Source organism: Panthera pardus, unplaced genomic scaffold (assembly GCF_024362965.1).
Source record: "Panthera pardus isolate Hobbes unplaced genomic scaffold, ASM2436296v1 HiC_scaffold_20, whole genome shotgun sequence".
NCBI lineage: Eukaryota > Metazoa > Chordata > Mammalia > Carnivora > Felidae > Panthera > Panthera pardus.
In genome coordinates this window covers 5,303,383-5,328,656 of record NW_026526766.1, presented here as the reverse complement: position 1 = coordinate 5,328,656, position 25,274 = coordinate 5,303,383, and the positions used below count along the sequence as shown (strand labels likewise).

At 42.1% G+C, this 25,274-nt stretch overlaps 1 protein-coding gene across 4 annotated transcripts in view; it reads right to left on the bottom strand.

Moving 5' to 3' along the window:
- LOC109275508 (contactin-associated protein-like 3) overlaps positions 1-25,274 on the bottom strand; it is a 192,761-nt gene that overhangs the window by 7,633 nt on the left and 159,854 nt on the right. For all 4 annotated transcript variants that reach the window (XM_053907750.1, XM_053907748.1, XM_053907749.1 and 1 more), the window contains 6 exons: positions 20,141-20,311; positions 18,722-18,940; positions 15,833-16,072; positions 14,838-15,068; positions 13,184-13,317; positions 12,292-12,379 (listed from right to left, as the gene is read on the bottom strand). In XM_053907750.1, coding sequence (XP_053763725.1) covers positions 12,292-12,379; positions 13,184-13,317; positions 14,838-15,068; positions 15,833-16,072; positions 18,722-18,940; positions 20,141-20,311 — 1,083 coding nt within the window. The remainder of the gene's footprint in view (positions 1-12,291; positions 12,380-13,183; positions 13,318-14,837; positions 15,069-15,832; positions 16,073-18,721; positions 18,941-20,140; positions 20,312-25,274) is intronic.

The following is a 25,274-nucleotide window of genomic DNA, read 5'->3' as shown; positions in this document are numbered from 1 at the left end:
TTGGGGACGGCGGTGCTCTGGGGGAGTCCTTACCGCAGCTCTGATCTCCCCAGGTGCACTCAGGTCTGGCTCACTGTTGACAGAGGTCCCCCGCTAACCGCAGGCGCCACGGGGCGGGGGGGACCCCACACCCCACTGCCGCTCCCCCCTTTCCAGTGATGGTCTCTGCCCCCTTTCCGTAAGTTGAGGCTTGCCTCTCCTGGCCCTCACCCCACTCTGACGGAGGTTGGTTGGCGGGGGATTGACTCAGGAGACATCATCAATTCCTTCGCTTCGACGATGGTCAGGCCCTCAGTGCTCTCGCTCAATGGCCACCAAACCTGACCAGCGGCAATGAAGTGTAGACTCCAAATGTTTCAACGCAGTGAGTCGGGGGGGGGGGGCATCCGTGTACCCCACAGGGGAAGCCACCTCAACTTAGTAAGGACGTGTGGCCTCTGCTGTCACACTAACTCCCTGCTTCAGTCAATGAGCTGGCTGACTTCCTAACAACCATGAACTACCAAGAATTTATGCACTGGCTTCCGCAGGCTGGGCATTGCGTCAAGGGATCTGCAGAGGTTACCATGAGTGCCCTTACTCCTACTGAAAGTTAGTAAAAGGGGCGCCTGGGTGGCTCAGTCGGTTGAGCGTCCGACTTCGGCTCAGTTCATGATCTCGAGGTTGGTGAGTTCGAGCCCAGAGTCAGGCTCTGTGCTGACAGCTCGGAGCCTGGAGCCTGCTTCGGATTCTGTGTCTCCCTCTCTCTCTCTGCTCCTCTCACAGATAAATAAACATTAAAAAAAAATTTTTTTTAATAAAAAAATAAAAAGAAAGTAACACTAGACCTTAGTAAACCAAGGTCTCTCAAGTTGGGGGGGGGGCCTGTAACCGAGCTGGTTATAGTAACCCCCTTTTCAATAGGGTATTATCCCTTTTATTATGTCAGTATCTTTTGGACATGTTCGTAATTATTCACATTAAGGGACAGGTAAATGGGGGCCATTATACTACTCTTTCTCCTTTAACAGATGCATATACCTTCCATAGAATATATGTATACATTCTAGAAGTGTTTTTTGGATTGGCATAATAGTCCGTCTTTAACTTCACCCTGAGAATCTCAGCTCTGATCCAGTCTATCTCGATGTTGCAAACCCTTACAGGACAATCTTTATTGCCTTGGAGTTTGAGTTTTTGAGGGGGTACTGCCCTTTTGTCTCCACTTCCTGATACTATAAGTAACTATAAATAGTTTTGATTGGATATGGATAATCTAATACATACATGCTAGGTGCTGTGAAAAATAAAGAACTATTCTTTTCTTAGGGGGAAGAGGGTCCCCTGTGAGAAGGGGGTCAGGCTGGAGAAATCTGTACACGCAAACCTTGTTAAAGTAACTCCTACCCCCATTTGCTCCCCCCCCCCCCCCGTACATTTAATTACTCATGCACAATTACTATACCCTGTGTTCAATCTAACATATAAACACTATCTGCTTTTTGGGTCTTCATTTTCCTATGGAGGCGCCATATACGTTTAAAAATCTACATGCTTTCCTCTTGTTAATCTGCCTCAGGCCAATTTAATGCTCAGGTTTAGCTAGAAACCTTAAGAGGGGAGATGTAAAGTTTTGCCTCCCCTACAAACTCAGGGGGTGGATTCCTTCAATCTCATCACACGTCTCGCCTTTTTTCCTATTAAACTTCATCTCACTACATTAAACTACATCTCCCTACATTAAACTACATCTCACTTTCAGTCTGTCCTTCCTGAAAGTCCAATCTTTTGTATCCTTGCTCCTTCAGCTTTGGAAAAGAGTCATATCTTTAAGAAAAATGATCTAACTTTGGGAAACTTTGAATAAATTCATTGGGAGCTACTTGGACTTATAAAATTCGTTCAGTAATTTTAAAGTTGCACAAGTAAGTGCTGTGTAAAAGGCCTCTACAAGCAACTAAAATCAGGGACATGTTTACATTGTTACAATCACAAAAAAAAAAAAAAAAGAATTTTCTGAAACATATTGCTATCTTGGCCAGGCTGATTATATGAAGAAGCATCAAGGAGCGTTACATATGCTGAATTTCAGGTAGATTCTTACAGTGAAGTAAAATGAGCTGGGGACAACTCAATTAAATGATTATTTTATACTAAAAGAGTTCTTTAAAGATGCGATAACTTTTTTTTTTTTTTTTTGCATTCAGGCCGTATATATTCCTTGAAGAAAGGCATCTTCACTTGAATATACTTGAGAGAATGTCAAGAAGAAAAAAATGGGAAAACACCATGATAGTAACATAGGACTTCTGCAATGCTAAAATCCAAAACAAACAAAGAAACAACCCCCCCCCCCCAAACCCCAAACAAACAAAAATACAGACCAAAAAAAGGTCTCGGCTGTTGAGCAAAAAGAGAGACTGGTCAAAGTCTGACACGAGCACTACCGGGCTAGGGTAGGAGAACAAATCAGGGGCCGACATTGACCTTAATTCTTTAGACTAATTCTGTGACGTGTATGTTTTCAAAGGTAACTGACCTTCGTTTCTACAGGCAGTCCTACTACTCAGGAAAGAAACATCAGAACATTATAGTGCACTATATTTTCATGTTCTTCAAGACTGTGTCTTTGATGTTTCTCCATGTATGTGCGTTGTGGGTATGGACACGTGTGGGTGGATTTATGCGCCCACATATTACGTATGCACGTTCAATGTCAATATACGTCAAAAGGTTTACTGCTCACCGTTCCCTACTGCCTTCATCGTTTCCATCCTGAGGCCACGGTTGTGATTCACTTTTTGACTGGAATAATTCTCCAGTATTTTCCTCGGGTGGGATGCATGGTCAATATTTAATCTCAATCCTTCCTTGTTATCCAAAATATCTTTTTTTAACCTTGTCAAATACATTATATATCAGATGCTTAAGCGGCAGCTCATTCCTCAGCAGTGTAATGATATTCTGTCGAGTTTTTTTTTTTTTTTTAATCCCACTGTTACAAATGAGAAGTTGGGTGCTGATGCCATGATCATTATTTTTTCATTGTAGTAACTTCTGTCTAGAAAGTTTGGAAGCTTTCTTCTCTGTGGTTTGGCAATTCAGAAGTTTTCCCAGATGTAGGTCTTTTCTCATCAGGATTGAGGAGTCCTTTCAATTTGCAACTCAGGTTTTCCTTCAACTCAGAGAATTGTTTTAAATGCACAATTATTGTCTTTGCTTCTAATTCTGTTTCTGGATCTCTAGTTATTCGTGTTACATTTCCTCTTCTTTTCCCTTCTAATTTCTCTCTCTTAAGCTTTTTTGCTCTGTGGTTTGAGATACTCCACCTACAATATATTCCAGGTCACTGTTTACCCATAATCAGTGATGATCCTCTCCTTCAGATGACCCAGTGAAATCTCGAAGTTATATTTACTTTAACCCCCAGCGTCTGTGTCTGCATGTGTGACTTTTCTCAAATTTCCTTGAGCCCCAAGTGTCATCCTTGTTATTTTCTGGCTTCTTTAGCAGCTGTTTTGATGTGGGAATTCTATTTGTTGTTTTTAATCCTCCTCCTCATCTCCCTAAGGGGTGACGTTATTATTATTATTATTTTTTTTTTTTTACTTATTTATTTCTTGGTCTGCTAGTTTCAGAACTCCATGGTTGGGGACCTTCCATGATGATATGGGGGTCCTGGCAATGTGGAGAGTGCACCTGTTCTGACACGTAGCCCACATTGTAGGAAGAAGTCTCTCTCCCTCACCCTCACCAGTGACAGAAGGAATGTGGCCCAACCAGCCAGCCCATCCTCTGCTCAGGGAGGGACACTGAGCCTGAGCACAACCATGCTGAGCAGTGTTGAGCTTCCTTCCCTTTGGAGGTCTGGAGTTCTCTCCAAGCCAAGCTCTGCCCAGGATCTGCAGGCTTCACACTCCCTCCCTGAGACTCTGCTCTGTTCCAGCCCACGGGGCAAATCCCCACCCCAGGTCCCTCATGCACCTCCCCTCCTGGCAACTGGGCTGGCCCTCCTGGCAACTGGGCTGGCCCTCCAGTCCCTCTGTTCAGGGCACAGACACAATGAATTGGGAGCGGAAGCAAGTGTTTACGGGTCCAAGCTGCCATTTTCCAGAACAAGGTCCACACAATATCAGCATCAGAATTAACAGAACTGTGTTCAGGAAGACAATGAGTGCAAATCTATCTTCCCTAGGAGCTGACTCCTGAAATTCCATGACTGAGGCCCTTCCTTCTGGCTCAAAAGTTTTCTTCCCTTTAAAATGTAAAGAAAAAAACACGAGGGAAACCTTAGGAGAATAGTTAGGCGGTATTAGAAATTCACATATCAGGGGCGGCTGGGTGGCTCATTGGTTAAGCAACCATCTGACTTCAGTTCAAGTCATGATCTCCTGGATTGTGGGTTCGAGCCCCAGGGCAAGGCTCTGTGCTAATAGCTCAGAACCTGGAGCCTGCTTTGGATTCTGTGTCTCCCTCTCTCTCTCTGCCCCTCCCCTGCCCACGCTCTGTCTCTGTCCTGTCTCTCTCAATAAATAAACATTAAAAAAACATTTTAAAAGAAATTTGCGTATCAGGGTGACTATGTTTGACCAGCTCCGCGCGCTGGAGGACACAGGTATACTAACAGGAAGTAAGAGATCAAGTGCATACTAGGTCACGAGGGGATGGGAATGTGGTTTGAGTGTGGCCAGGAAGCAGAGTTAAACGTTTAAGAAAAAGTGGGCCAAGAGAGGAGGATAAAGTTCACTTCCTTTGTAATTTTGAGTAGAACCCTAAATCATTTTCAATAAAAACAGATTAAATCTTTTTTTTCCCCTCTTAAAAAACGTCCATGGTAGGAAATCTTAAAATTACAATCAAGTTTACGATAATTCAGGACATAAACATTCTCAACTGTCTCAGATGGTGGGCAGTGTTGCCCATAAGATACATTTACCAAGGCTGCGCATTCCAATATATGGGATGATTTCTGCTTTTGTGAGGAACAAGCATTTTAACAAAAGATCCACAGGACGTTCTTCCGGCAGGAAACACCGGAGCAGTGGAAGGAGCATCCCCAGAGGCTCTCTCAGCAAGAAAAGTCAGGAAACAAAGTGAGTGGTTCAAGGAATCGCAGGAAACCAGGACGTACATCCGAAAGTGTAAAAATGTGGATAGAACGAAATGGACACTGACTGTTTTAAACGACAGCAATAGTAACGTCTTGCGGAACAAAATAACACGCAAACGTAAAACACATGACGACGAGGGTGGGGGAGGAAATAAAATGTTCTGAAGTTTTTATGTATTTTGACAAGTGTGACAATTTAGTGTGTGATAAATCAAGGATGCACAATTTAATCCTAAGAGTAACAGATAATAATAAAAGGCGGCATAACTATAAAGTTGATACAGGAGATTAACAGCCCCAAAGACAACCCAGCTGCCCGTCAAGATGAGAATAAAACAATTGAGAGATACTCATGCAATAAAGGGCGCAGCAAAGACAATGAATGAACTTTGTACGCGCAACAGCATGAACGAATGTTAGAAACACCTGATGAATGAAAGCCGTGCCCCTGAATCGACCTGCTATTTATTTTGGAATTGATGAAACAGCAGAGTGAACTTTTTTTTTTTTATTCTAAATAAATGACATAATTAGAAGATGATGACTAGACAGACTTTCCCAGTCTGTCCTTCCAACAATTCAGGGCTGGAGGGACGTGATTTTCAGAGTCAGAAAGAAGTGAATTAATTACACCTCCCTCCTCCCCAAAACACATGCTCGCCATGCACCAAGAATCCCAGCACTGGCAGCCAACGCCTGGGAAGAAATCCGGGGTCATTTGGGACCCCGGGCCCTTTGAACAAGCATTGCCAGCAGGTATTTACTAGAAGAGCAGTCTTTAGTAAATAACGTCACCTCCACGTGTCATGACGTGAGCGGTCTCTGCCACTCGTCTACCTAACAAGGGGATACGGTCACAACTCCGCCCGGTTGCTATCTTTGCCCTTAGTTCTCAGTCCTTTTCAAAAGTATGACTAGGCTTGTGCAGGAACCGCTGATGTGGCTTTGCTCCACCTCGGCAGTCTCGGGCGCTGGCCCCTACCAGTTCTCTACTCCCTACCTCCCATCACATCCTGTTCTCAAATAAACTCCTTCACCCTTCAGAATAAACGTCCAGTTATGGCTCATCACTCCGACTCTCCCAGCTGCATGGAAAAAAGGCACTGGCAAAAGAGAGAAATCTCTAATAGATTTTTTTTCGTATTACTGAGATCCAGGTCATATACCATAAAATTCGTCATTTTCAAGTACACAATTCAGTGGGGTTTTGTGATTTACAAAAGCTGTAACACCATTACCAGTATCCCCTTGCCAAATTTACCACTTTAACCTGACTTATTTGTCTTTTTGTTCAGTTGGATGAGTCCTCTATATGTTCTGTACAAAAGTTTCTTGTCAGATACATGACCGGCAAATATTTTTCTTCGTCTTGCGGACGGTCTTTTTACTTTCTTGGAAGTGCCACTTGAATTACCAAAGTTTTTCATTTTGATGAGGTCCACCTTATCTGTTTGTCGTGTGTTGCTCGTGCTCTTGAGAAACCATGACCTAATGCAAGGCTTTTGAAAAACCTTATCTAAGGAACCACTGCCTAACCCAAGGTCACAAAAATATACAACCATAGTTTGGTCTAAAAGTTTTATAATTATATCCCCCACATTGAGACCTACCATCCCTTTTGAGTTAATTTTTGTAAATGGTGTGAGGTAGGGGTCCACATTGTTTTTTTAGCCTGTGGATATCCAGTTGGCTCAGTTCCATTTGTTTAAGAGACTATTCTCCCTCCATTGAATGGGCCTGGCATGAATGTCTAAGTCAACTAGTGATAAATCGATTTATTTCTTGACTCTCAATCTACTTCGTTGGCCAATGGGTTTGCCCTTATGCCAATACCACACAGCTTTGATTAGCATGGCTTTGTACCAAGTTTTAAAATCAAGAGTGAGACCTCCAACTTAATTCTCCTTTTCAAGATTGTTGTGGCTACTTGGAATCCTTTGCGTTTCCATAGGCATTTTGGGACTTGTCAATTTCTACAAAAATCGCAACTTGTCAGTTTCTACAAAAAGGCCATCCAGTTGGATCCATAGGTCAATCTGGGGAGCACTGCCATCTTAGCAACAGTATGTCTTCCAATCCATGAACGTGGATGTCTTTCTGTTTACATACGTCTTCCATAATTCATTCCAACAAAGTCCCATAGTTTCCAGCATGTGTCTTACACCTCTTTTGTTAAAGTTATCCCAAGGTATTTTATTCTTTTTGATGCTATTTTAAATGGAATTTACATTTCATTCTTCCTTTCATTTTCGTATTGTTCATTGCTAGTATATAGAAATAAAATAAATTTCTGTATATTGATCTTATATCCTTGCCCAAACCGTGTACTAGCTCCAATAGCTTTTCTCCTGGATTCCTTACAAGACCACATTCTCTACAAATAGAGATAGTTTTACTTCTTCCTTTTTATTCTGGATACTTTTTACTTTTTTTTTTCCTTGCGAAACAGCCCTCACTCCAACTAGTTCTATAGTCTTGAACAAAACCGGTGAGAGTGGACATCCCCATTTTGTTCCTGATCTTAGGGAAAGACTTCCATTATCTTACCATTGAGTATGATGTCATGTCAGCTGGGGGTTTTTGTGGATGCCTTTTTTCATGTGAGGAAGGTTCTTTCTATTCCTAGTTTGTTCAATGTTCTTTATTATGAAAGCAGGGTGGAGTTTTGGGGTTTTTTTTCCAAATGCTTTTTCTGTGTCTACTGAGGTAACCATGTGGTTTTCATCCTTTATTTTACTAACATGGCATATTACATTGATTAATTTTTATCTGCTGAACCAACCTTAAAATCCTAGCATAAATCTTACTTGATCATGGCATATAATACTTTTTTTATGTTACTGAGTTAGGTTCCCTAATATTTTGTTGAGGATCTTCGCACTTATATGCATACTCCTGAAATTTTATAAACGTTTTGTGTCTTTCTTTCTAAATGAGATAAATTCTTTGGCAGAGCATAGAAAAGGCATACATGTCACATAAGTCACATAGAAGTCACATAATATCTAAACAGTAGTCTATCCATGAAGATGTCAGTAGGTAATTTCCACAAATTATTTATTACTCAATTCTCATATGTGGAGCTCCATTTCAATTTATAATCCTTCAATGGATTTCCTTTCCCCACACTGAAAATTGACCCATTAAGGCTTATCTGCATGACTGTATTGATTTGAACTACATTCAACCTATTGTATTCTTTCCCAGGAGGAAATAAAAGGGCACATCTTTATTCTGCATACTTCAAAACAGATTTTTGTTTTGATATTTGGGGAATTTTGTCATTGTTTCTTTTTATGCACACACACAAAATCAACAGAATACCATTTATATAAACATCTCTAGAGAAATAAAACTTAGCAAAACAATGCTAGGGCACCTTACTGGTTTGTTGTATTTTAAAGCTCTCCTACTTTGGGACTATAGGCCACATCCAAGTCAAGACCAGACAGAAAATCAGAAATCTAATGATTTGCATTTAAAGTAGGATTATACTAAAATTATTTTATAGTAACTGGGAAAACTTAACCTGATTGGTCACCATTAAGAAGACCACTAATTAAGAAGAACAAGGACAGCCTGTTAATTTAGAAGGTGATCCTGAACTATTCTGTCCAAAGCACATTAGGGTAAATAATAATAACGATAAATTAGATTAGTTATGAACACTATTCCGTTGTTTATATTCCCTATTATATTGCAAGTGCATTAAGGGCAGGCGTATATATCTGTACGTCTTGTTGGTAGACATCCAAAATATCCTGTGAGGGACAAGTGCGCATTAGGGACCACAGAAGTTTTTTTAATGAATGGATAACTCATTGAGTCAAAACAGCTAACAAAATATAAGTTCTAGATAGCTTGCCATAGTTTGCGACAACTTTCTTTGGCAAATTAATGGCTCTTTATTAACCAATCTGTTGGTCTATTTCACTGTAAGTTTATGAAGGGAAGCTCCGCTTATATTCTCCAAATCTGGACACAAAGCAGTGTCTCCTCAGTTACTCACTGCTCTGAAAGTGCCAGCAGAATCAGGGCAGAAGCCATCCTGAAAGTTGTCCAGAACATGAAAAGTTTTATTCGGCTTTGATCAAGATGCATAGCTCTATGTACAGATGAAATGAATATTTATAATTTTATTAGACTCAATTGCTTCAGGCAATAAACTTCATTGCTGAGTTTCAAGTTTAATTTTTATAGCCTGAGAGAGATGCTCCTGAATATACCATTCTCGAATAAAAACATTAACGTCTTCGATTCTGCACTGTTGTCCTCTGTATATGAGCTTGTGGGAAAATAAAACTTTATATGATAAAATTTATTATTCTCCTTTTGTATTAAAACGATTGCTTTTTATATAATGCAGCCGAGTTATTAAATCAATATTTCCATCGTCGATCAAAAGCCAAATTGTCTTTAAAAACATTCCTTTGTCAACTTCACACTTTCTACCTTGCATCACAGACATTTCTGAACGTGCCTCACCTCTCCTCTCAGAGGCTCGAGTCACTGAGGGCAGGAAGTTGCGTGTGGGGTGTTCACTTCGTTCGTTGACCCTATCTGTCCTGGTGGCTGGGAAAAGTCCACAGACACCTGCTGTGGCAAGGAAGGAGGGATCAGACGGCTGGGGGCAGGCAAAGCCGTCACTCCAGTCGCAGACTGCACCACTGTATGATAATCTAGCTCTGAGGTTTGCACGCCCCTAAGACAATCAATTACTCACTCTGTTCAAACCGAGGAGAGTAACTACCCTTACTATCCAAGAAGAGTAAGTAACTATCCTTGAGTGGAGCTCAGTATCAGACAAAAAAGGAGCAAATTCTTTGCCGCTTGGATGTTAAAAACAATTATAATATTATTCAACTGACAGCCAAGGAAGGGGTTCCATCCCACTGTTCTCTGAAACTCAACATGGGCTTTGAATTTGTAGGAATCTCATAGCCTCCTCTATCTAAATGGATACTGTGATTGTCATGGGTAAAAGCCGGGGAAGGAGCTGATTTCTTTCGATTGTTTTTCCAGTTCTTGTGGTTTTCTAGACTATGCCACTTTTAAAAATAGAACAAAAAACCCTACTGGGCACTGTATGTAAGTGATGAATCACCCAATCCTACACCTGAAACTACTATTACACTGTATGCTGACCAATTGGTATCTAAATAAAAATTTGAGGGGCGCCTGGGGGGCTGAGTCGGTTAAACATCCAACTTCGGCTCAGGTCATGATCTCACGGTTTGTGGGTTCGAGCCCTGCGTCGGGCTCTGTGCTGACAGCTCAGAGCCCGGAGCCTGCTGCGGATTCTGTGCCTCCCTCTCTCTCTGCTCCTCCCCCACTCATGCTCTGTCTCTCTCCTTCTCCCTCTCAAAAATAAAAACAACATTAAAAAATTTTTTAAATAAAAACTTGAGGGGCGCCTGGGTGGCTCAGTCGGTTAAGCGTCCGACTTCGGCTCAGGTCACGATCTCACAGTTTGCGAGTTCGAGCCCCGCGTTGGGCTCTGTGCTGACAGCCCAGAGCCTGGAGCCTACTTCAGATTCTGTCTCCCTTTCTCTCTGCCCCTTCCCTGCTCACAGTCTGTCTGTCTCTCTCTCTCAAAAATAAATATTAAAAATTTTAAAAAAAACTTGAAAAAAATAGAATGAAAAACATCTACTAATGTCACAAAAACACGGGTGTCCAGAAATGCCCAGAACGCATCCAAAGTCACACATTAGAGACTGAGAGAGTCCCCTCCCCAGTGGGCTGCAATAGCCATAAACCTCTCCCAATGCTCAAGGGGAAACAACTGTCCTCATTTTTATTTCTGGGTTAACTGCTCGATGGTGATTTTGCTTGTGCCGCGGGGACCGGAGCCGTGAGCCACACGAAATCACCTGCAGCACCAGCTGCCTTTCTGCCAACACATCGGGAGGCCCTTTCTTTATCCACCTTGAAGGCATGATTATAAATCAGGACCACCATTTCAGCCTGAGGTCTGCTATTCTTTATCCGACGCTCCCAGCAAAGACCTCGCAGACCCTCCTTCACTGGTGTAATCAGCCACCTGTAACTGCACATGACCGGCCTGGAGCGTCCGGTGATGCTGCACCATCTAAATTACACGGTTTTTTGTTTTTTTGGGTTTTTTTACCATTTTCAAGAGCACCTGGGATTCCTCGCCTTCCCTCTGAAAAATTAGAACTCATAATTTTACTACCCATCATCTGTTTGGAAAATATGATCGTTTTCCCAGTTACTGTGCTTCTCAACATATTTTGAACATCCATTCCCGTGCCTTCTCTAAACCTCCAGTTTGCGATGTTATCCATGCGTGCAGCGGCCGAAACGATCAAAGGATCCGTGTATAAATGGCTGGAAACCTAGCAAAGATTCCACCGATCACCTAGGGCTCAACGGAGCCAGGCGGGTGTCACGTATCAGAACAGGAATAATAAATATTCCGCAAGAGGCTTTCTGCCAAGTAACTGTAAATGTAGATGATATGGACAGTTCATGCGTAAATGATCGAAAAGAAAAGATATACCTTCCAAAACCTACTTTTCTTTCGGTTTAATTCTTGGCGACAAAGGGAAAAATAAAGGCATAAATCATTTGATCCCTAAATAGGATAGTATGCTTTTACTCTGGCATTCTCATGAATTCACAGCCATCAAGAGTGGGCATGGGATCTTTAGGCTGTGACGTCCGGGCGTGGGATCTTTAGGCTACGACGTCCCAAGAAGCAGCTGGGAGCATTAAATACATCTCAAAGCAAGGCCCAGGATATACAGCCCGACACGTACTCACTTGCTACAAGAAAACTAAGCCTTTTCTCTTCTTCTCGTGAATGTCAAGCTATACTTATCATTCAGTGGTTTCTGCATTTGACTCCTGATTAATCGAGAATCTGTGACCTTGATATCTGCTTTGATTTTGTCTTTCCTCACTTGCTAGAAAAATGCCGAGTTTTGTCCTGCCTGATTGCCAAGGGAGAGGGTTAAGTGTAAGGACTTCTCAGGGATCACCCTGGTGCCTGGAAGACAGCCCTCACTCATGACTGCAGGGGCACTCGGACAAGAGAACAGTTTCCACCTTGATTATCCCTCACTGGGAAGCCGTCAAGATGACAAGGAGCCTTAGTCAGTGCCGCGACCCCTTCCTGTGTTCGCGACCTAACGCTTCTGACCCATGGGCTGTGGGGGGACGCATTTTCTGCCACTTACCTAAAACTGTGCCCAACGTAAGGGATTTGACAGCATTGAATTCCGTCCCCGATGACAGGATAACTTGTCTCCTTGCATTCTGGTTAACCTATGAAACGTTCCACCAGAAGCAAACATCAAAATGGCAAGCAATTTTGATGGTAAGAGAGAGGGAATCACAGGGACACCAAGAAAAATGGTAAAAATGAGCCATATGTTCGAACTATCACAAAGGCTAAAAGGAGAAAGCTGTTGCATAACAATTTTTATAATAACTCAGATTTCACACCACCCCATTCCTTATTCTTTTCCCTGTTTTTCTTCGTGGTTTAAGGATCTATAATTGGTATAATCCACAAAGAGACGCAACAAGCTATTGCAAACCTTAAAGCTTTTACTTATTTCGAATAGAAATTAGTAACGAGCCAGAAAAGGTATTATTCGTACAGATTCAATACATAAAGGCTATTCAAAGCCCAGTGCCAATGAATCATTTAAATACCGATGTTTTTAAAAATGTATTCCCACTTTAAGCAAAACCTCGCTTTTCCCCTTGTGTTTACATTTCTATGGCACTTGCTTTTTTTGTAGTCAGATGGGAACAAGTTCCCATCGGAATATCTCCAGCAGTCGCTGTAAACCAGACAACATTCCCCTACCGACAAGGACAGCTTAGCATTCATTCGAAATGGTCAAATATTAACAATAACTCCGTCAGCCTCTTGCTGAACAGACACAAAAATTGCTAAACCAAACACTCTAACTACATTTTCTGTCCCCAAGACTTCCGGAAAGACCATGTTGAATGTGTATCTCTTTTATTAGGATTTACTGTCAAAGGTTTGCTTGAAGTCACACATTCTGAGCGTCACAAGTTTGGGGACTGTTGCCGTTGCCGAATCCACCCCCTTACCTCTACAGAGACCATGGCCGCTTCCCTGTGAATCTTCACTTGGTGAAACTGCCCATCGGCAAGGTTTTTAAAACCAAAGTTAAAAACGTCAGGTGCCTGGCTTCTGTCCAGCTTATACCTGATCTGCAAACTTCCTAAAGAAGAGAAAAATGACATTTTTAACTAAACTAGAATCTTAAAAAACCTGTCGACGCAGGTTCTAGAGCATATTTTATTTTTATTTATTTAATACAATTTGAATCCAGTGGGCGTTCGCTTAGCACACCAAGGATTTTTCCCGGAAGACTGATTGTACGTGTGCTATTCCAGGGCTGAATTCAGAATCCAACTACACTATTTTATTTAAAAACATTTTTTTGCAGGTTTATTTCTTTTTGAGAGAGAGACAGAGAGACAGAGCGCAAGCTGGGGAGGGGCAGAGAGAAAGAGAGGGGGACAGAATCCGAAGCAGGCTCCAGGCTCTGAGCGGTCAGCACAGAACCCGACGTGGGGCCCGAACTCAGACTGCGAGCTGAAGTCAGACTGAGCCACTTAGGCACCCTGAGAATCCAATTAAACGCTATTTTATTTTATTTTATTATTTTTTAAGTTTTTATTTAAATTCTAGTTAGTTAACACGCAGTGTAACATTAGTAAACGCTATTTTAAAAGTCAAGACCAAATGGTCTTTTTCCAAGTTCTGCCATTTTCCTTAACGAAAGGAATAAGTCTAAGCTAAGCCTATGAAAACTCCAAGCGAGGCTCTAAGTCAATTATTCATGTGGTATTCATACTATTAAATGGTAAAACCTCAAGCAATATTGCATTAACATTCAGTTTCTATAAGCATAACTTCTTTTAAGGTGACTTACTTTAATGCATTTTAATGTATTGCTGACATTTGCATAAGGATTTTTTTTTTTTTTGCACAACCAGAATTTTCTCCCTAATGTTTCTGCCATAATCAAGAAACAGAGAAAAGAGAAATGATTTGCTACAGTATCTAAATCTCAAGTTATCCACAAATGCACCACTGACTCCTGTCTGTCATAGATGCTCCAGAAGGTCAAGTTTCTGCCCTGCTTCTCTGTGAGGCAAGGTTCCAACTTGGCTTTGCTCTCCAACTGGAAAAGTCTTGGAAAACCCTGGTGGCCATGGGTGGGGTAGCTCTCCTCCCACTTTTCTTGGTACGTAGAGATGACCTGAAAGGCTCAACCACTGATGGGTAAAGAACAATCCTACTCAGCCCATGCTGCTCAAGATTAGATTTTATATGGTTTAATATACTTCTTCGCTTAGAAGGAGGAGGAAACATTCTCCATGTACAGAATGAGATATCTTGTTTCAAAGTGAATTGCAAAACTAATTTAGATTATTCATGTCTGGTAGGAAAGACCCCGAGAAGAGCAAGGCACACATCTGCACGGGGAATACATTAAATGACCAAACTTCCACGGGAGAATGGCATCTTGAATGGAACCACTGAAATGTTAACTCTAGTGATAAACATGGAGGTTATCATGAAAAATAAACTACCCCTAAGAGAATGAGAATCTATAAGCCTTGCAATTGTGTTTCTTTTTTGTGGTTTAACGCTGGAAAAGCCCCCATCCCCCACCCCATGTGGTCCTGATATCCTAAGTCAGTCTTCTTGTTCGTAGAGTCTGACACTCACCATTGGGGGCGAGGATAACTGATAGGTACTCTTCGTAGAAGGAGCTCACGTAGAGAAGTAAGCTGGGGGCCCCTGTGGTCCGGAAACTCAGTGTGGCCATTTCTCCGGTCAGCGTCAGATCCTCATGAAATAAAGCCGCCAAGGAGCTGGCGTTCTTACCAAAGGTGTGATTATGATGTTCTTGAAAGTTGTAGATAACAGACGAACCGCTTCCAAAATATGCAGAAATCTCTGGAATGACACTCGTTTTCGTTATGTTACCAATAACATAAGAAGAACAAGAACAAGGCTCTTCTTAATGGATAGTTACACAATATCTCTAACTCTTAAATTTTTTTTTAATGTTTATTTATTTTTGAGACAGAGAGAGACAGAGCATGAGCGGGGGAGGGGCAGAGAGAGAGGGAGACACAGAATCTGAGGCAGGCTCCAGGCTCTGAGCCATCAGCACAGAGCCCGACGCAGGGCTCGAACTTGTCAACCGCAAGATCATGACCTGAGCTGAAGTCGGATGCTCAACCGACTGAGCCACCCAGGCGCCCCGACAATATCTCTAACTCTTAAACATCTCAAGAGAGAAAATAATGGCATGCTTTGCTCATTGTTTTAAACATCTAAGCATATTTAAGATTAAAGAAAATAATCAAGTATGGATAGAAAGATAACATCCCCACCCACATTCCCATAACGCAGAACTCAGTATTTTCATATTGCCTGCAAAATTCCCCTCAAGACTTCCATAGCTTTGGCTACCGTGGTTCTCCGTGTTGATGATTCCGGATCTAACAGAAGTAGTCACGAGCTTCTCAAGAATAGAATCATGCCTCTTTCCAAGTTAAACACAGAAATTCGGGACCGAAACAAGTCTATTTAAGCTAATCACAGAGAATTGCCTCATCCCTTCTTTACAGGGTCAGATGGCAGAAACACAAAGGGAACGGGAAAATGATGTGCCGTCCTCTCCGGTCCTGGTCCCACACGTGGGTCACACTCACCATTTTCGCAGAATGGCCCGTCGTAGGCAGAGAAGGTGCAGTCACAAGCGATGCCCCTGTGTCTCTCTCTGCATCTCCCCCCGTTGCGACACAGGTGTCCGTAGCTGCTGCAGTGTCCCGGGCACCCTGGCTCCACGCCCGGCGTCATTGTCGCTCTTTCTTCCAGGTCCAGGGCCAGCCCGTTCAGCCGCAGCGACCGAATGCACCCCAGGAAGCCTCTCTGTCTGGTGGCCGTCCCGCCTGCAAGGGAAACACTGCAAATGCAAATGTGTCCTTGCGTGTCTTTGCGGGATTTCGTCTTCACGTCCAACGGAGGCCGTACAGATAATGTCAAAAAAGTGACCCGTCCAAAGTTTTATGAACAAATACAATTTTGAAAACAGAGGCTGTGATCAAATATTCAGAATCATCAAACGACACTGATTAAAGCCATTGACAAAAATATTTCTTTTTAATTTTTTTTTTAACGTTTATTTATTTTTGAGACAGAGAGAGACAGAGCATGAATGGGGGAGGGGCAGAGAGAGAGGGAGACACAGAATCGGAAGCAGGCTCCAGGCTCTGAGCCATCAGCCCAGAGCCCGACGCGGGGCTCGAACTCACGGACCGCGAGATCGTGACCTGAGCTGAAGTCGGATGCTTAACCGACTGAGCCACCCAGGCGCCCCGACAAAAATATTTTTGAAGTCGGCCTTGGTAAATATTTATTCTAAAAAATACTTCTTTGGGGTTCCAGGGTCGCTCAGTCGGCTGAGTGTCCGACTTCGGCTCAGATCATGATCTCAGGGTTTGTGAGTTCGAGCCCCCATCGGGCTCTGTGCTGACAGCTCGGAGCCTGAAGCCTGCTTCAGATTCTGTGTCTCCCTCTCTCTCTGCCCCTCCCCCACTTGTGCTCCGTCACTCTGTCTCGCAAAAAGAAATAAATGTTAAAAAAATTTTAAAAATACTTCTTCAAGTTTGATTTAGAAAGATTTGTACATTTAAAAAAAAATTTTTTTTTAATGTTTATTTTATTTTTGAGACAAGGAGAGACAGAGCATGAACGGGGGAGGGGCAGAGAGAGAGGGAGACACAGAATCGGAAGCAGGCTCCAGGCTCTGAGCCATCAGCCCAGAGCCCGACGCGGGGCTCGAACTCACGGACCGCGAGATCGTGACCCGGGCTGAAGTCGGACGCTTAACCGACTGAGCCACCCAGGCGCCCCAAGATTTGTACATTTTTACATTGCTTCCTTCATAAAAAACAGAAGACCACTTATCCTTTTTAATGTTTAAGCATATAAACTATGAGGTGCACAATAAAGTTACATAGTTGAAAATCTTTGCAATATGATATATATTACAAAAGTGTATATTAAAATATACAATTATGCATGTATGTATATATATGTACATGTAAAATATACAAGAGTTTTGTTGTATATATGGAACATATATAATATACATTAAAATTTGTATATGCGTTTGTTATATATACATTTTTGTTATATATTTGTTATACATATGTATATAATAAATTATATATGTAATACCAACCCTTCTTAGAAGTGCCATCAATGACAAATCCATGAAACCCAGCTCTCAGGTCAGGGGGACTAACATTAACCGAACACTGTAACTCTGTATTTCTATCACGTCTCATGGGAGCCTATTCTCACAACTGGGTGCCCAGAAGTCACCTAGAATGCATGCTAAAAACCGAGGTGGGGTTCATCCTCAGGCACTCTGATTCGGTGGGCCTGGGGTACATACGCCAGATCAGAATGTTCCGCTAGCTTCTCAAGCTCTAGAAACATCTCAGCGGAAATGTTACTCCTAGGTAGACGTTCATGCAAACTCTGTTCCTAGAAATTCCATGAGTCGATCTTCAGCATTACAAATCAGAAGATAAAATTATTTCATTTGATGCAGCGTCATGGCTTGATGTGAAGCGTACCCGGTGACAACTGTGCTGGAAGCAGACGTTTACGGGGCCATGGGTTGAACGCGCGCACACACACACACACACACACACACACACACATTCACGAACTCCCCACACAGCACCAGCCTCCAGATGCCGTAGGTATCCCCTGGCAAAGCACACTGAGTGCTAATTTGTGATTTAGATCAGTGTTTAATTAGACCGCATCCTTATTTACTTTTAAAATACGTGAAAAATGACCAAGTAAGAGCTACTTCAGTAATCTGCTCGTTTTCCAAATTAGAACAGAGTTGTCTGAAAAGCCACGTAGCAAAACTTAACTTTCCCCATGGGCAAGAGAAAAAATTATAAAAAATAAGCAAGCAAATGAAAGGGGAAGATTCCCACTCCCCAGAGCCGTTGATCTTTAAAGAATGGGCACCCAGGATAAGGAGCCAGAGTCCGGTTTTGAACCCGGCGTCTGCAAGAACTGAGCTGCAGGAGGGCGGTGCTGAGGAGCCGCGGCTGGCGTGGTCCTGCGTGTGAGGGGACACTTGGCGAACCCTGCCACAATCGCAAGGCAGGTTCTCCAACTTCCCTGAGACGGGGAGTGGGAGACTCGGATGAAAATTGCTAACGGATTCGTAAGTCCTATTGACAAGAAGTAACAAAAACAAATGCGAATCACCGGTGCGATTGCGCGCAAGCCTGGGAGTGAGTCCACCGCGGACAGGGTGTCTCTGCTCTCGGAGTTTCGAGACTGGGAAATCTAGGGAGGCCGTAATCAATGACAACAGTCTATAGGGAGGCCGTAATCAATGACAACAGTCTATGGGAACGATAGTAACGATCTGGGGAAAGGGATGCTACCACATGGGCGCTCGGCCCAAGGCGCAGACAGAAGTCTGCGCTGGCTGCCGTCACCGCCTGTCCAGTTAGGACTTTCTCTGGGTCCGCACCGCTCAGCTAGAAACCGGCCGCACTCACCCACGAAGAGCTGGCTGTTGAGCTGCAACCGTGCGTGCCCGTCGGCAGGTGCAGCCTGGGTCTCGCTGGGGAGCTGGTCCACCTGAAGCGACGCTTCCTTCACGTTCCTCTCGGCCCTCACGTGGTGCCACTGGTTGTCATTAAAGGGGGTGGGCGACCGCACTGTGACCTCGCAACGTCCGTTCCCCACATCAAAGGAAAAGGTCACTTCCGAGGGAGCTGCAAATACAGATACGGAGCGTCACTCGGTTGGGTCACGGGGGAGGAAGTTCAGTCTATCAAGACAGGAGGCAAGTGCCATGACATGCCCCTTATGAAAGCACAAGACAGTGACACTGGTGCGCACAGATGTCACGCTGAGCTGGCTCGGAGGGCAAAATAAATCTGTATCCCGGAGGAAGAGAAACAAAGCGATTTTAACACATTCCTGCTCAGACTGTCCATCTTTCTAAAATCCCTAAAGAGTCGAGATAGTCACCTAGAGGAAGAAAACTAACGTATTAGCTGGCTTCAGATGTATAAGTGGGTTTATTTAAAGGTGGTTTAAATCTTCATATACTTTGGGGCGCCTGGGTGGCTCAGTCGGTTAAGCATCCGACTTCGGCTCAGGTCACGATCTCGCGGTCCATGAGTTCGAGCCCCGCGTCGGGCTCTGGGCTGATGGCTCAGAGCCTGGAGCCTGCTTCCGATTCTGTGTCTCCCTTTCTCTCTGCCCCTCCCCCGTTCATGCTCTGTCTCTCTCTGTCTCAAAAATAAATAAAACATTAAAGAAAATTTTTTTAAATCTTCATATACTTTAAAAGCACGACATAACGTTAAAAAAATTTTTAATGCTCATTTATTTTTGAGAGAGAGAGAGAGAGAGAGAGAGAGAGTAAGCAGGGGAGGGGCAGAGAGAGGGAGACACAGAGATCTGAAGCAGGAGCCAGGCTCCAAGCTGTCAGCACAGAGCCAGACGCGGGGGCCCTACTCGGGACTCAACGCAGGGCTTGAACTCACCAACCGTGAGATCGTGACCTGAGCTGAAGTCAGATGCTTAACCCACTGAGCCACTCAGGCGCCCCACTACAAGAAACTTTGAAGTAAGGAATTGTGCTTTGAGGTACATGCATAAGTGATGTAACCAGTCAATTAAATGAAGTGATTCTGCAACTTAGTGAGTTACCTGACCAGTTTGGTTTTAAATATCCTGATCGCACACACAGTTAGGGCAGCTAAGTGCTGCTCCACAGACGGGTATGTGTTTGCTGAATCGCTGTTTTCCTCTCTATTAAAAATAGCAAAGTAAAATAATAGAACCTTAGTATTTACGAAAGAAATACAAGTGACAGCACACTGCAGTGTGGCAGGAGTTAGGTTCTCAAAGGGGTCACTGTTAACTCCTGAGCGCCTGGTGGCTTCGTCCGGGGGGCGACTCACCATGTAGCTCTAGCCTGATGAAGTCTGTGATCCCCAGGTTCTCTACAAACACCCCAGAAGGAGCTGTTGTCTTAAAAAAGAAAGACACATCAGCACTGAACTCTCCGCGGAACGTAGGGAAATGAAGGTATGAAGTCTCCGTGTTGAAGGACGCTGAGTTCCAAAATGAATCTGTTTCCAAAAAGAAAAAAGACAGCGACAATAGCAATGAAACAGAACAAACAAGAACTACATTTTGGATTTCTAGCATTTTTTGCTGTTAAATGCCATCAGGGGAGATAATCACTGGAAACGGCCTGTGTTCTTTAAAGAAAACAGTATTATTTTAAAATTATCATAGAAGGGCGCCTGCGTGGCTCAGCCGATTAAGCGTCCGACTCTGGAGTTTGGCTCAGGTCATGATCTTAGGGTTCCTGAGTTTGAGCCCCGCGTCAGGCTCTGCTCGGTCAGTGCAGAGCCCGCTTGGGATTCTCTCTCTCCCTTCCTCTGCCCCTCCCCTGCTCGCACTCTCTCTCTCAAAATAAATAAATAAACCTAAAAAAAAACATGAAATTATCATAGAGTAAAATTGACTTTTAGAGAAAAATTGATGTTACATGAGTTTTAATACATGCGTGGAGGGGCGCCTGGGTGGCTCAGTCAGTTAAGTGTCCGACTTCGGCTCAGGTCATGATCTCGCAGTTCACGACTTCGAGCCTTGGTTCGGGCTCTGTGTTGACAGCTCAGAGGCTGGAGCCTGCTTCTAGTTCTGTGTTTCCCTCTCTCTCTCTGCCCTCTGTTTGCATTGTCTCTCTCTCTCTCTCTCCTCTCTCAAAAATAATTTAAAGCATTAAAAATATTTTTTTTAAATACACACACGGATTTGTACAACCATCACCCAAATCAGGATAAAGAATAGTTCCATCCCCCCAAAACTCCCTCTTGCTATTTCCTTATAGTCACACCCTCCCCCCACCCCCAAGCCCTGCCTACCATGATCTCTAGTTTTGCCTTTTCCTTTTGACATTGGCTTTTTTTTTTCACTCAGCATAAAGCCTCTGCGATTCACTCGGGTTGCCACATGTTGTTACTATTCTGTAGTATTCCACCAGGTGGATGGGGCCGCCATTTCTTTGTCCACATGTAGTGGACAGATTCGGTCATTTACAAACAGAGCTTCTATAAACACTCGTGCCAATCAAGCACGTGTTTGTGAATAGTTTTCTCTCTTGCTTTCTAACCCGTATGCTTCTTCCTTCCTTCCGTACATTATTGCACTGGCTACGACTTCCAGTATGATTGAAATTGTGGAACAGAAGTGGTGCGATTGGATATCCTTATCTTGTTCCCAGTCTTGCGGGGGGAAGGCGGGGATCAGTCTTTCACCAATAATTATGCTAGGTGTTCTGGATAGAGATACTCGTTATTAGGATGAAGAAGTTCGCTTTTATTCGTAGTTTGCTAAGAATTTCATTGTGGATGCTACCGTGATACAAATTACCACACTGATTCATGATATAATCATAATACGAGTTATTCTGTTTCTATCAATTGATGCAGAAAAAGCATCTGGTGTGATCTTTCTTCTTTCAACTGTTAAAATGGTAGATGACATTGACTGATTTCCAAACACAGCTGACCCGTGAACAACCAGGGGGGTTAGAGGCACTGACCTTTGCACAGTTGAAAATCCATGTGTGACTTCTGACTCCCCCAAAACTTAACTACTAATGGCTTACTGTTGACTGGAAGCCTTTGGCAACGTCAACACATACTTTGTGTGTTATATGTATTAAATGCCGTATTCTTATAATAAAGTAAGCCAGGGAAAGCGTAATATTATTAAGGAAGCCATAATGAAGAGAAAATACATTTACAAGACTGTACTGATTTATTGGGGGGAAAAATGTGCATATAAGTGTACCTGCACAGTTCAAACCTGTGTTGCCCCAGGATCAGCTGCACTGAATCAGTCTTGCATCCTGGGGTAAATCCGTCAGTGTCGACGTATCATTCTTTCATATATTCCTGGATTATTTACTAATGTTTTGTTGAGGATTTTTGCAAATATGTCTGTGATGATGCTATCTGTAGTTATCTTTTTTTTTTTTTTTTTGCATTTTCTTTGTCTAGTTTGGATATCGGGGCCATGTTGGCCTCATATAATTTTGGGAAGAATTTCCTCTTCTATTTTCTAAAAGAGATTGTGTAAATACGGTGTTATTTCTTTGGGAGAATTCACCAGCAAAACCGTCTCAGACTGGATTCAATTCCATGACTACTTTCAGGTCTGTTCCAGTTGTCTGTTTCATCTTGAGTGAGTTTTAGTCGTTAGCGGTTTTCAAGGAATCGATCTGTTTTATCTATGTTGGAAAATGTATGCGTGTAGAGTTGTTTGGAGATTGCCATTATTATGCTACTGATGTCCGTGGGGTCTGTAGTGATAACTCCAGCTTTCACTCCTCACATTGGTAATTTTTCTCTTTTCTCTTTCAACAGTTCTGCTAGAGATTTATCCATTTTATTCATCTTTCAAAAATATTTTTTCCTCTTATAGATCTCTATTGGTCTGCTTTTAATGGAATGGCTTTCTCTTCATATCTTTATTATTTCCTTCCTTCTGCTTACTTTGAATTATTTTTTCTTCTTTTTCTAGTTTCTTATGGTAAAAGCTTAAATTATAGAGTTGAATTTTTTTTTTCAAAACACAAGCATTTAATGCTATAAATACCCCTATAAGCACTGCCATAAATGTACCCCACCATTTTGATATGTTATATTTTCCCTAGTATACAGGTCCATATGTTTCATAATATCCATTTGAGACCTCCTTGACTCGTTTATTAGTTAACAGTTCGGGGTTAAATTTCTGAATGTTTGTGGAGACACTCACTGTCTTTGTTACTTACTTCTAGTTTAATCCATTGATGCCAAAGAATGTATTTTGTATGATTTATTTGGTAGTTGCTAAAGTTTTCTTGTGACAAAGAATATGCTATATCCATGTGCATGTGAAAAGAATGTGTATTGTACTGTTGGGAGGGAGTTCCATAAATGTCCATCGGATTCTGTTGGTTTGTGGCGACATTCAAGCTTCTGTACCCTTGCTCATTTTCCCTCTCTTAGTTGCATAGGTCAATGAGAGAGGCATATTGGATTCTCTAATTATAATTATGAATTTGTCCATTTCCCCTTTCCATCCTGGCAGTTGTTGCTTTTATGTAGTTTGAAGCTCAGTTATTAGCACACCCATTTAAGATTCTCATGTCTTCTTAATCACTTCTTGTGTCTATTAATTTTCTATGCTTTCAAGCAAAGATTTTAATATAGAAAGTCCAGCTTTCTTCTAATTAGTAATTAGGCAGTGTGTCTTTTCCTGTCCTTATTTTTAAACTTCTGATGTCATTATATTTGAAGTGAGTTTCTTGTACACAATACATAGTTGAGTTGTAACAATCTGTCTTTCAACTGGTTTACTTAGACCAATCTCATTAAATACAAATGTCGACATGTGGGATTTAGTTCTACCGTCTTATTTCTTCCTGTTTGTTACACCTTTTTTTTCATCTACCTCGCCTTTTCTGTCTCCTTTTGGGTTATTTAAACATTTTTTAGTATTCTGTTTTTATTTTTCCGTAACTGTTCCTTGATTGGTTATTTTAGAAATTACAGTATATGTACTTACATGTACTCACAGTCTGCTCAGAATCTCCATTTCAACCACTTGGCTGATTTGTAAAAATGTCACCAACAATTCTGTCACTTTCCCTGCTCCCCTTTATGTTGTTGTTGCTAAATGTATTACATCTGTGCACATTAAAAACTCAATGAAGTAATGCTGTATTGTTTGCTTTTAACCCTCAGATATTTTTACATAACTCAATATAGAACAGTCTGTTAAACTTACCCAGATATTTACCATATCTGGGTAAATATTTTTTAAAACATTTTTTTAAAAAAGTTTTTTTTAATGTTTATTTATTTATTTATTTATTTATTTTGAGAAAGACAGACAGAGAGTGAGCTGGAGAGAGGCAGAGAAAAAGGGAGACACAGAATCTGAAGCAGGATCCAGGCTCTGAGCGGTCAGCACAGAGCCCGACGCAGGGCTCGAACTCAAGGACTGCAAGATCATGACTTGAACTAAAGTCGGACACCGAACTGACTGAGCCACCCAGGAGGCCCAGATATTTACCAATTTTAATGCTGTTTTTCTATCCCTGATGTCCCAGATTGCCTTCTGATATCGTTTCCCTTCTGTCTGAATCTTCCTTTAGAAAGTCTTTCAAAGCATCTTCTGGTAACGAATGCTTTTAGCTTCCCTTCGTCTGAGAATTGTATCTTATCTTCATTCCTGAAGGAGATTTTTGCTGAATACAGAATTCCGGACTGACAACCTTTTACTTTTAGCACTTGAGAAATGTTCTACCACTTACTCTGGCTTTCATATTTCTAACGAGAAAGTCACTGCCATTTGAGTAGGTGTTCACTTATAGATGACACATCACTCTCTCTGGCTGATTTCAAAAAATTTCTCACTGCCTTTATTCGCAGCAGTACGATTACGATGTGTCTGGATGTGAGTTTCTTTGAGTTTATCCCGTTTGAAGCTCATTCAACTTCTCAAGTCTGTCTTTTGCCAAACTTGGAAAATTTTCAGCCATTATTTTTTTAAGATATTTTTTCCGGTACCACACTCTTCTGTCTGCTTCTGAGTATTCAATTACGTGAATGTTAGATCCTTTCTGGGTAACTCATGGTTCCCTGAGGCCCTGTTCATTTCTAGATTTGTTTTTTTTTTCCTTTCTTTTGTTCAGATTGAATCATTTCTATTCATCTTTAAGGTCACTGACCGTTTCATCTCAGATCTGCTATTTGGCCCTTCCAGGGCATCTTTTATTTCAGTTTCTGTATTTTTCAGTTCAAAAGTTTTCATTTAGCTCTTTAGAGAGCCTATTTCTCTGATGAAGTGCTCTTTTTCCATTTATTAAGAAAGTGTTTATGATTACTTATTAGGGCTCTTACGTAATAGCTGTTTCAAACTCTATCAGATAATTCTAACCTCTGTATCATATTTGCATTAGTATCTGTTGATTGTATTTTCCTAAACCAGCTTAGATTTTCCTGGTTCTTTGTGCCAAGTAATTTTGGATTA